At 30.7% G+C, this 13,248-nt stretch overlaps 1 protein-coding gene across 1 annotated transcript; it reads right to left on the bottom strand.

The window, feature by feature from the left end:
* Positions 1-7,858: 7,858 nt before the first annotated feature.
* On the bottom strand, positions 7,859-12,054 carry LOC127107344 (GABA transporter 1). Its single transcript, XM_051044635.1, has 6 exons — positions 11,888-12,054; positions 9,808-10,038; positions 9,587-9,684; positions 9,326-9,512; positions 8,865-9,229; positions 7,859-8,337 (listed from the first exon to the last, which is right to left on the bottom strand). Exons 1-6 carry the CDS (start codon positions 12,006-12,008, stop codon positions 7,957-7,959), a joined length of 1,383 nt encoding a protein of 460 aa, XP_050900592.1. The 5' UTR covers positions 12,009-12,054; the 3' UTR covers positions 7,859-7,956.
* Between the last annotated feature and the right edge of the window lie 1,194 nt (positions 12,055-13,248).

Raw genomic sequence — 13,248 nt, 5'->3', positions numbered from 1 at the left:
TGTGTCATCTTTGGGACGCATTGAATCATGATGAGTAATTCGAACGAGCATTTTTCGACGAATCTTCCAATCTTGAACGGTAAGAATTATGAAAATTGGTGTAAGCAGATGAATGTTGTTTTCTGTTATCAAGATCTTTGGGATCTTGTGAAAAATGAAGTAACACCAATTGGAGAAAATGCTACAGATGAATAAAAGGACGCACACAAAGATTTGAAGAAGAAAAATTACAAGACTCTCCTTTTAATCCATCAATGTGCTTATCTAGACAACTTTGAGAAAGTTGGTGATGTAGATTCAGCAAAGGAAGCATGAGACATCCTGAAAAAATCATTTGGAGGCGTTGAGAAAGTGAAGGAGATTAGGTTTCAAATTCACAAAAGAATGTATGAACTGCTTCAGATGAAAGACAATGAAAATGTGACTGATTTCTTTACTAGAGTAATAAGACTGGTAAATCAAATCAAGACGTGTAGAGAAGTGTTGACATCAAAATCTATAGTGTCAAAGATTTTGATGTTATTGGCTTCAAAGTTTGATCATGTGTTAGTAGCCATAAAAGAATCGAAGGATTTGTCAAGTATGACAAAAGAAGAGCTTCAAGGGACTCTTGAATCTCACGAACAAAGAATGACTGAAAGAACTGCAAGCAAGTCGAAGAATGATGTGACTTTGCAAGCTCAATCGACTAAGAAAGACAAAAGAAGATGGAATAGTAACAAAGACAGAGGAAGTTACAACAATTCGGCTGGCAGAGGAAACTATCAAGAAGGCAGTTCATCAAATCAGAGACAATCTTCTAACTAAGACAATCAAATAGGTGGTGATAGGGTAGATGAAGAGATAATAGAAGAAAACCTGATAAAAGTCATTATCAATGCTAAAATTGTCAAAAGTATGGTCATTATGCAAGTCAATGTCGAGGAGGCAAGAAAAATCAAGAAAGTGATGCAAAGCTTGTAGAAGACAAAGTGATGCTAATGGTTACAACAAAAGAAGAATAAAGATTCAAAGATTAATATTATCTCGACTCGGGTTGTTCGTCACACATGACTGAAATAAAATATTGGTTTATCAACATTAGTCTCTTGTCGAAGAATAAGGTAATATTTGTAAACGATAATATCCTATTTGCTGAAGATATTAGGGATGTTCTGATCAGGAGAAAGGATGGTAAAGGATAAAGATTTTCCAATGTGTTGTACATACCTGACATGAAGAGTAATATGCTAAGTATAAGTCAGTTAATCGAAAGGAGTTACAAAGTATTTATCGAAGATAGAATGATGAAAGTGATCAACTCAAGAAACAAGTCAATCTTGAAGGCTCTAATGTCTCAGAATATGACCTTAAGGATTGAACTTGATGTGTTGGAACACAAGTGCTTGGCGACTACAGCTAGCAAAGATGAATGATTATGGCATTATAGACTTAGTCACTTGAATTTTAACGACATTAGTAATCTGAAGAGGAAGAACATGGGTTCAGGCCTACCAGAAATCCATATTCCGTAAGAAGTATGTGAAGAATGTGTTCAAGCAAAACAACATAAGAATAACTTCAGCAAGTCAAAATCCACTCTCGAGGTAATCTACTCAGACGTGTGTCGTCCTCTCCAGGTAGATTCACTTGGAGGTAACAAGTACTTTGTTATATTTATTGATGATTATAGCATAAAGTTACGGACCGAATTAAACAAGAAGAAAATTGTTGTGATCTATGTTTTCACCAAGTTCAAAGAAATGGTCGAAAGACAGAGTGGTTATAAGATTAAGGTTCTGAGGACAGATGGAGGTGGAGTGTACGTGTCAAAAGATTTCGACATAATATGTACAAGAGAAGTAATTTTGCATAAGGTGGTGCCACCTGTAAGACCCCATTTCGACATAATATGATTCTCATGAGTTCATTATTTACTAACCAAAATACCAAAAATATGTCTATGTATATCTTTGTTTCTTTTGTAGGTAGGTGTGTGTCCACCTGTGCCTCATCAAGCTCACAACTAGGATTTGAGACCCTCAATGCAAGGAGATCAACTAAGAGATGATTCAAATTGGTTCTAGACATAATATATGAGTCCCCATGATCTTCATTTATCATTTTGATCAATAATTCATCAAGAGTTTGAAGCTTGTTTGCCTTGGAAACCCTAATTCATCTAGGTATCTTGTGTTACTTCCTCAGGAAGTTTATTCATCATTTGATCATATATTTCAAGGGATACTTTGTTATACATCATATTATGCATATATGATCCTCCATGAGTCCCAAAGATCAAGATAACTTCAAGTTTGCAAGATGGTTCAAAGAGGTTGACTGGAGAAAGTCAACTGGTCAAAACTGAGGTTCACTAGACCCTATCTCCTACACTTTTTGTTATATGAAAATGATTCCAAGAGAAAAGTTACTCCTTATTACATTACAAACAACTTTCATGTTAAGGTGAAAATCTAGTTTTGCTTCTAAAGTCATTTTTTATGATGAAATATTATAGGTCATTTTGTATGTGCCATAATTAGGAGGTCAACTTCCAAGGACCATAACTTGCTCAATGTTTATGAGATGAAGGCCATCAAAGTTTCATGATCAAATTCAAGATGTCTTATCCAACTTTTATTGTTTGAGAAACTTCAAATTCAACTTTCAAGGGTATGTGTCAAGAGGAAACATTATAGGTCATTTTGGGCCATTACCATTGAACAAGCAATTTTCTTCAACTTCTAAAATGCATAACTCCTTCATGCCAAATCCAAATGAGGTCAAATTTGTGACTAAATTGAATATATTTTAAATAACTATAACTTTTATGAAGGAACTTTTTCCATTTGAAGCCCATAGCAAAGGTTATTCAAGGTGGAAGAAGTGAACATTTGACTTGGTACTTAGAAAAATTTCAATTATGTTTGATTTTCCAAACTTCCACCTCAAAATGCATCATGATCCAAGCTTCAAATGGAAACGTGTTCAACATGAAATTTGTTCCCCTTGATCTCACCTTTCCAAAAAGTCCAAAATTACTTCATTTGACCAAGGTTTGAATGAAGTATATGACTCAAAAAGAAAACTTAATTGTATTCGTGTCCTACAACGGGCATATCGTTTTATGACAATGGTCCAATCGATATGTGATTTAGGCGTCTGACTCTAGATTCTATTTTCTTTCCTTTTACTTCTATTTTATTTAGTTTTTCTTTATTTTTAAAATTAGTTTTCATTTTATTTTTATTTTGTATTCATGTTGATGAGTAGTACTCACAATACCAAATTTGAATGATTTCCATTCTCCCATCAAATAAAAATATTTGCATTATGAGATTTATTATGTTCTTAAAATTTTACTTTTATTCTAATTTGCTAATGATAAATACGAGTTGATTATGAAATAAATTAGATATCGACATGCAAACATTTAAGATTCATGGAAGTTTAAAAAGACTAATAGAGGGATAAAAACTGAAGATGGAATTTTAGCTCAAAATTATTTCAAATTTCAGATACATCCACAAGTTTTTGAGCCAAGTAATCATTGTTTACCAATTTTTATCTCCTTCTAAGTGTATCTTTATTATAATGAAAATTTCTATAACTTGACTTAATTATCTACATTTAATTGTCCTATATTATAAAGGCTAGAACCCATTAGTATTATCCTATTTTTTAATTATAAACTTATCCTTTGCTAACCTCTTTCATCTTTAAAATCTTTTTTTTTGAAACCTATATAAATGCTATTGTTTTTAACAATATATCTTATAATCATTGAATTCTGTTAGAGATAGATAGTTATAAGATCTAGAGAAAAAACATGTGTAAATTTAAGTTTATGGTTGCTATGAGATAGAAACTTTTAAAGTTTGGGGTAGTAATTCTAAGAGTATATGTTATAGAAAGAGATTGTGAAAAAGAAACAAATGAAATAGGTTCCCAGAGAAAAATGAAAAGGAAAAATATAAAGGAAAAAAGAATGAAAAAAAAAGAAAGATAGTTTAGGAAAGAGTTAAAAGTGGAAAAGAAAATAATCAAAGTATAGGAATGACGACAAATATTACCTAATTTCAATAATTTATCCCACTTAGTCTAAATTTACCCTACCAGAATCTATCTAAGTCAAGTTATAACCTTAAGAACCTCAAAAAATATGTGTGTAATAATGATTTGATAGACTCTTTAAATTTATTTTAAATCTATGGTTAAATTATTTATACATATTGATTGAGTGAATATTTGTATCCACTGAATGAATTGACGAGAAGAGAGAAAATGTTGAAAGATAAATAAAAAAACCTTTTGAATTATACACTCCAAAGTATGAGAATAAAGATGATTGAACATGAATATGGAAGTACTTTTGGAAGTAATGTCAACTTATAAATTACCATAAAACAAGAAAAGTTTAGAGTTGTGATGATAGTCCATCTTACTATGTTTTAGTATCTTAATTTAGCTTACAGCGGCACGATTCGTCATCTAAAGGTCATAAAGGTGCGCCATGGGCACAATAACACAATTTTAACTTTCTTCCAAGACATGATTTAATAAGTTGCAAAGTGCGACACATGAATGGAATAACGAGACACAATTTCTCGGGTTTCTAATGTTAATTATAAAAATAGAAATGCATTTATGGATTAGGGGTCCAATTTTATATTTGTAAAGGTGATTTTCTAAAATTGAGGAAGGTAAAAATGAAGGTCATTAGTAGAAATTTATTCTTCATCATTGAAATACTTACTATTTGCCTTCCAATTGTTAAAACCATGAAACCCTTAAGGATGATTAGCTAATCCCCTTAAATTAGGTTCCATATATAGGATTTTACCCTAAACATATGATTCTATGTAATATTCATTGTTTCTCATGTCTACAAAATTGGGATAATTGATCTAGAGGCAATAAGGCACATCAATAATTTATCTATCTTATTTATAGGACTATGAGATTTTAATGATAGTTCACATTGGGACATGAATAATCTCGACCACTAGTATAGTTTTAGGCACTAATAAAACTTTTTTACTAGCAATTGAATGTTGAGAATGTATCAAGTCTGAGTAGTGTGGGTAATAATCCCATATTGGTTGGAAATATGGAGACTTGAGCATTTATAAGTGAGAGAATCCACCCACCTATCACCTTAAGATTTTAGGTGAATATGTGGTGTGTCTCTCACAAAGGTATTGCTCTAAAAAGAAGAAGTCCCACAATGTTCAATGCTCCCCAATGAAAAAAACTCCCCCAACAATGGTATCATGAGCCTTTGGTTCGACAAATGGACTGACTTACTTGTATCGAAAGTCAATGGTGCCAGGGTGGTGAATAAGACATGTTCCATTGAAGAGTGTCAACGGCGCCAGTGTGGTGATTAAGAAATGTTTCTTGTGGTACAAGAGTTTATGGACGTAAGAAGAGCTTTCACTTGAGGGGGAGCATTGTAGACTCACACTTGAGGGGAAGTGTTGAGAATGTATCAAGTGTGAATAGTGTGGGTAATAGTCCCACATTGGTTGGAAATATGGAGACTTAAGCATTTATAAGTGACAGAACCCACCCACATATCACCTTAAGGTTTTAGGTGAATATGTGGTGTGTCTCTCACAAAGGTGTTGCTCCAAAAAGAGGAAGTCCCACAATGTTCAATGCTCCCTAGTGAATAACCCTCCAACAATGATATCAAAGCCTTTGATTCGAGAAAGGGACCGACTTACTGGTATAGAAAGTCATCGGCGTCACAAGGATGGTGAATAAGAAACGTTCCATTGAAGAGTGTCAACGACGCCATGGTGGTGAATAAGAAATGTTCCATGCGGTACAAGAGTTTGTGGAAGTAAGAAGAGCTTTCACTTGTGTGGGAGCATTGTGGACTCACACCTGAGGGGGTGTGTTGAGAATGTATCAAGTGTAAGTAGTGTGGATAATAGTTCCACATTGGTTGGAAATATGGAGACTTGAGCATTTATAAGTGAGAGAACCCACTCACCTATCACCTTAAGGTTTTAGGTGAATATGTGATGTGTGTCTCACAAAGGTATTTCTCTAAAAAGAAGAAGTCCCACAATTTTCAATGCTCCATAGTAAAAAAAACTCCCCTAACATTGAAGATTCCTAGTACATGTGAGGTTGCTTTGACAAAGCGGGTATGCTTGTGATTGAAGACTCTCGGTACCAGGAGGTTACTTTGGAGAAGCGTGTTGGTTTGCAATTGAAGACTCCTAGTACCTGAAAGGTTGCAAGGATGTAATTTTGTGTCTTTTTTAACAATATATTATAATATATTAAATATGAAGTACGCACTATCATGTTGACACTTCAATATAATTTGTGCCACATCATCATTATTCATATGTGACATCTTCCAAATTTCATCTTCACTTCTCAAAAGATACAATCACATAACGTTAGAGGTCACAGGTTCAAATCCCGACAAATACAAAAAATATATTAATTTAACAATTACTTTTTAACTTCAATTTTATTTTCTATTATAAAATTAAAGACAAATAACAATGTTCTTGCATTTGTCACATATAAGGATATAGAATTTGTCAAAATTGACTTAAAGTTTACACAACTTTTTTCTTATATTGATGGTAGAAAGTATAATAAAAATTTAGGTAGTAATGTTTAAAATAAGAACTCTAATATTTCAACTAATAATTTAATAAGTCTCAATTATAATTCATAATAAATTATCAGTAATATAAAATTATCGATCATATTTATTAAAATTATCAGTAATATAATTCAATAAAAAACAAATAAAATGTAATTTATAACCGCGCATCGCGCGGGTCTTAATCTAGGGATATATTAAAATCAGAGTTGTTATAAGAATAGTCATATGAATTCTCAGATATATAGGGATATATGACTCGAAAAGAAAACTTAATTGTTTTTATTATATGACTTAATCTTTGTTAGCAATCTTGTAGAATTATTAGCATAACACTTAATCAATTGCGTCCCGCTCGCCCCTCCCCCTCCCTTTGTTCAGATAGTTAGTCACACATGTCCTATCACATTGTGGATACTATAATTCACTCACTATATTATGGGTTTTTGCTGACACAATTATTATGACGCTTGTTTCCCATCAAACACTTAGATCATTCGTTCCGGTGCTCAAGGAAAATATTAGATCATGTTTACATGAATTTTAGTAGAGCATAAACTCTTTAGATTGTTCCAAGTGACTTTTTACGCATGCAACCTACATTATAAATAATTGTTCTTCAAATCACTTTTGTGATAACAATCTCCATCATTTTGGTGATCCACATGATAAATAATTTTTCAACTTGAAACAAATTAACATTTGAGAATCAAAGCATTTAAAAACAATTTGTTAAACCGAATCATAAAATGTAAATAGAAAACCAAAAGGAAAAGAGGATACATAATAAGAAGTTCATTCATAATCAAAACAAGTTAGTAACAACAATTAACCGATCATAAAACATAAGAAAAATCATTAAATTCAACATAGAGAAAGAAAAACTTAAAGAGCTAAAAGTATAACTTAAGAATCTCGAATGGTGCATCCACAGCACTAGCGATAACCTCGCTTTTGGTCGTCAAGCTTGAGTTAGGTCGAAGCTTTCTCATGAATTTCGTTCACGAGATGATTAAAAAAACTCTCCCATCATCACTTCACTTGAAAACTCCTCGTACAAAAAATTACAATGGAACCATAGACTCTATCTAAAGGTAAATCGTGAATATACAAATTAAATGCAGTGGATAAAATGCACAAACAACATTCCACGTCAAAGATGAAAGAAAATTATGAAAAAGTATGTAATTAGTGAAGAAATCAAATACACAAACACTAAAATGAAAACAAAGCCATCATTAACAATAACGTAAAATAGATAATATTATAGAAAATCATGTGACATATAAATGAAACGTATAATATATAGAATAGGCAAAACTTCTTAGGATGGGCTAACATGATCATACATTAGCAAATAGTTTATAATTTTTGGCATCAAGGACTATCTGCCTAACAGCTGCAATTGCTGATATAGCTCCCAAAGTAGAGAAAACAACAGCAATTGTTACATTCAACCAGAAAATGGGACTTCTCTTAGATGGCTTAAATGTCAAGTTATAGAATATTACAGGTAAGACAAAGTCAAGTGGCATAAATCCAAAAGCTCCAATAAGTGAGTTTATGTCCCCAAAAAATGGAAGCATGGCTGCTATAATGGTTGCAATAGTAATCGCTAATGATCGAGAAATCACTCGAGGGATGACATTGCGGCTCGAGAACTCGGGACTTTTTGGATCTGCAAATGTTTGTTCCAGCACTTCATTTGTAGGTTGCAAGTACACCTGCATTAAAATCCAATAGTTCACTTCATTAAGGTTCATAGATATCACACACAGTGTTGGACACTGTCACGTTTCAGACACCAACAATGTAAGACACCAAATACGCCTCCCATAAAAAAAAGTGTCACAGGTTAGAACACACATTCGATCAAAGGTGTCATCTGTCAAATACAGAATACACTTTTTATTAAAAGAAGTGTTACATGCTAGATCCTAACAAATATTCGAGACTAACACATGGTAGACATTGAATACACCTTTTATAAAAAAAAGTGATACGTGTCGGATACTAACATATGTCATATACACACTAACATATGTCAAATACAAAATACACAATCTATTAAAAGAAATTTCACATATTATATCACATGTTAGACACTGAATACACCTTCTATCAAAATGAAGTGTTACGTGTCAGACAATAACGCATGTCAGACACTAAATACGTCTTTCATCCGAAGAAAGTATCTATACTAGAGAAACCATTAGTAGATGATGAGAAGGTTAGTGTATTAGTTACTTACCGCGCCAACCGCGGACAATTGTGCTATAGTAAAAACATTACTCATATAAACAAACCATTTGGGCAACAATGGCTTCCCATTATCCACAAAGTTGCTTAAGATAAGACCTTGAGATTCATTACCAAACGCCCAATAACCCGATATAGTAACCGAAAAGAAAGTGACAATAACTATAGCATAACAAACACTCAGTCCCTTGAACATCTTTCCTTTAACTGGTGGAGCTAACGTAGCCTGAATTTCAGGAATGATTCCATTTCCATATGTAGTAGCAATGATGCTAAGAGCATTGAAGATTCCGAATACTCGATTTTCAGTATCACCTTTCAAAGAATAACTCTTTTCTGGTCCTTTTGATGAGTTTCCTATAGTATTAACAATGGTGAAGTTTAGACCAAAACAATATATTTGAATCACCAAGGTTGCATGAAAATGAAAATTGATGAGTAAAAAATAAATACCAATGTATATAGAACCAGCAGCAGCACAAGCACTATAGAGTAAGCAGAGAACTAAAGAGACAAGATTAACGTGTCTCAATGAATGAAAAGATGGGATTTGAGCCAAAATCAACATGAAGCAACCAAATACGATGACAAACTCGTAAAGCTTCATTGATCCATTTGGATTTGACAACACATAAATTGCCTGTGGAAAATATACAACGCAACATTTATATCAACCGAAATCGCAAAAAGACCGAAGCAGTTATTTAAAATTACCTTCATGCACTGACCACCAAGAAGAATACAAGCAACTACAACCCCATAACAAACTGCAAACTGAATTGGCCCCACAAAATAACGACCCCAGTTAGGACCTGCCGAGGTTAGTTAGTTTCACATTAGTTATACATTTGGATTTTATTTTAGAAACAAAGAATATGACTAACACTATATACAACAACGTCGTGTATAATTTGGGACGAAGTCACGTATAATACCTAAAATGTCTCGAGCCATGTCTCGAAATCGAAGCTGACGATTACCCAACTTAGCTTGGTGCTCAAGAACAAGAGATAGTATATTGTAGGAATAGAAAGTGACTATAGCTGCAATTACTAAGAAAAATACTCCACCAGTCCATCCAAGGAAGGTGAAAGCATAAGGAAGACTTAGAAGTGGTGCTGCCACAATTGATGTTGTTAAATGGTAACCACAGTGTACCCATGAACCTATAACAAATTAGAGAATATAGTTAGAGAAAGATTATGACTATGTTTGTATATTAAAATAAATAAATAAAATTTTTAAAATAAGATGTTAATTTATATATAATAATTTATTTATATTTATATATATAAATAAATATAAATTTAGTCCGTATATTTAATTTATTTAACTCAACTAATACATATTATTTGAGCTATCACATGCAATTTTCAAAATAAACAGATGATTGAAGTATAATATTTTAAAAAATAAACATTTGAAGTAATATATAAATTTTTTTTTTAAATTTATTTAATTTTTTTAATTAATATAACAGAATAAAAATGAAGGATAAAATCATAAAATAAAAATCTTATGCTGTTTGAGTTAAGAGTGGTGATAGATGTACACTTTTTTTTTAATGTTAGACACATGGTTAATTATGTATAAAAATGTGTTTAATTTAACTCTAACTTGAAATTATGATTAATTAAATTATATAAATTAATTTTATTGTACAACGTCAACTGAATTAATCACATTTTTATTCGTAAAAATAATAAAAAAGAGTGTACATCAAACATTTTTCTTAAAATTAATTTATTGAAAAACCAAATTATTAGAAATAAATTATAATATGAAAAAGCTAATTATTAGAAATGAATATGAAAAAACCAAATGTATCCGCACTCATTTTCAAATTTCTCCTCATATTTTTCTATATATTCAAAGTTCAAAATTATTGACCGGTTGGTTAAGGTATTTTGAATATGACATAAACTCTAGGGTTCATCGTTACCTATGAGCCACACAATATATATATAATATATTATACAGTATAAACTCATTATATTTATATCATTGTTAACATGAAACTTTGCTTGCAACCAAACACCATTTGCAACAATTATTCAAAAAAGGTAGGTAACAAAAAGACAAAATAGTATCACTATTTTGATTCTTGAAAGTCACAAGGAAAAATAACAATAAAAAATGGAATGATTCAACTACAATCTAGGGTTCATGACTAATGAGTTTTTTAATTGGGACCCAAATAAAAAACTATATCATTATAAGTGAAATTAATCTATTTTAATTCCTAGAGTATAGATTTTCAAGAATATAGATTTGCACGTGTTATAGTAAGTCCACTGTAGTGAAAAATAGAGTCCAATTTTGCTTACAAAATTGATTGGTAAATTGTGGAATACTTTTCTATATAAAAATTTTAGCATTTTTTTAAAAGTCTGATTTAATTCATTATTATAAAATCGTTTGTAAGATTAAGGTCACTCTATATCTTTAAAATCTAATGATTAATATGTGGATTCAGATCTTTCCACTAATTATTTCATATCGCATGAAATTCTATCTATTTACTTTAAAAAGTGAAATTTTAAAAATGATTAAATAAACAAAAAAAGGTAGAATCTAAATTAGAAAATTTTGGTCAAAAGAGAGCGAAAGTTAACCCACATTAAACAAAATCAACAATTAATTTTAATTTTTCTAACTAAATTAATAATCAAATAAATTTTAACTCTTATAAATTATCCTTCTCTTTAATTTAGTTCTTATTTTTATTTCATTTATATAAATTTTTATTTTAAAAATATAATATCTTATTATATTCAATATTTAATATGAAAATATTTTACGTAAAATTTTAAATTTAAATTAGGTGATTAACATAGATTACATTCTCTTAAATAAAATATAACCTTATGTTAACCATAATATTTGTTATTGAAACCATGTAATATACTACATATTCTAAAGTAAGAAGAAGAAAAAAAAACACAGTGAAATAATGTTCCATACAAAGATAAATAAAGAATTTGAGAAGGCTAAATAAATTAGGAGCAATAATACCTTTTGATTTGAGGACAAAGAGAGCACCAGCATCAACATCTTTTTGATGTTGAATATATAAAGTATTTTGTTGTTCTGATTTTTCATGATCTTGTGTTGAGCTTGGAAGAAGAGTACCCATGTCTTCTCTAGCAAATTAATATTAACAATAGAGTGATATCAAAAGGTATAGTTAAGAACTATAATATATAATAATAAATTGATGTGTGAACATAGTGGAGACGTGGACCACTTTGCTTAAGTATACTATCGCAAGTCAAAGTTATCAATTGCACGGTTGAATAAAGTTTTCAATGAAAACAAATAGTAAGCCAAAAGAAAAATCATCTAAAAAGAACTAGCAAATCATTTTTTCTTCGTAGTTTCCCTCGGATGAAGTAATCAGATATTTGAAATGTGTAACATATTGACTTGCTATTTTAAGTAGCAAATATTGTATATTGTTAGAAGTTAGTTACAACCATGAGCTAATATATATATATATATATATATATATATATATATATATATATATATATATATATATATATATATATATATATATATATTCTGGTTTCATTCAATTTTTAATTATTATGAAGAACTTCAAGGTCTTTTGATCTCTACTATACATCAATCATTGTTCATCATGATTTTTGGTGTTGGTGTGAATATTGTTAATCCTTAAGTTATAGATCTTTCACAAATTCTTAAAGATATTTATTATGTTCGTGCATATGATTGTAATTCTAACAAATGTATTAAAAATGTGTTGCAAATAATAAAAATAATTCATCTCCATATAGATTATTGTATTTTAACAAAGCAGTCTAAATGTGTTTTGAAAAGTAAAATTGAGGGTGCGCAATTTGTTTGAGTTAATAGAAAAAATAAACAAGTAATAAAAAATATCATATTAACATGTGTTTGGTTTTTATTTGAATCCCTTAAGTATCATTGTCGGTGATCATGTTTATTTGTGTTTGATTAATCTCACATGACTACGACGAACTAACATAACCGTTATTCCCGATCCATTGGTGTATGACTCATTAACTTATATGACAACTCACTATTTCATTAGGCCATCTGAAGTTAATTTAGGCATAATTAGAAAGCTAATTCATAGGTCACGACTTAGAATTTTTTATTCCTAAATCAATTACTAAGACAAACAATTACTCTAAATCATACATATAAGGTTAGGGCCACTAATCTCTGTAATCTTAGGTTTAATCTATGCGCTCGTAAACACATAAATAACACTGCACAATAGAGTAACGGAATAAACATGCAATATGAATTTAAGTAAATAATAGATAAACAAATCATATATCAAGCAAATGAAACAATGGTTCGTCTTCCAAAACCTAATCAAAAGA

Source organism: Lathyrus oleraceus, chromosome 7 (genome assembly GCF_024323335.1).
Source record: "Lathyrus oleraceus cultivar Zhongwan6 chromosome 7, CAAS_Psat_ZW6_1.0, whole genome shotgun sequence".
Taxonomy (NCBI): Eukaryota; Viridiplantae; Streptophyta; class Magnoliopsida; order Fabales; family Fabaceae; genus Lathyrus; species Lathyrus oleraceus.
Note: the sequence above shows the minus strand (reverse complement) of the source record. Positions and strands in the feature narration are given on the sequence as shown.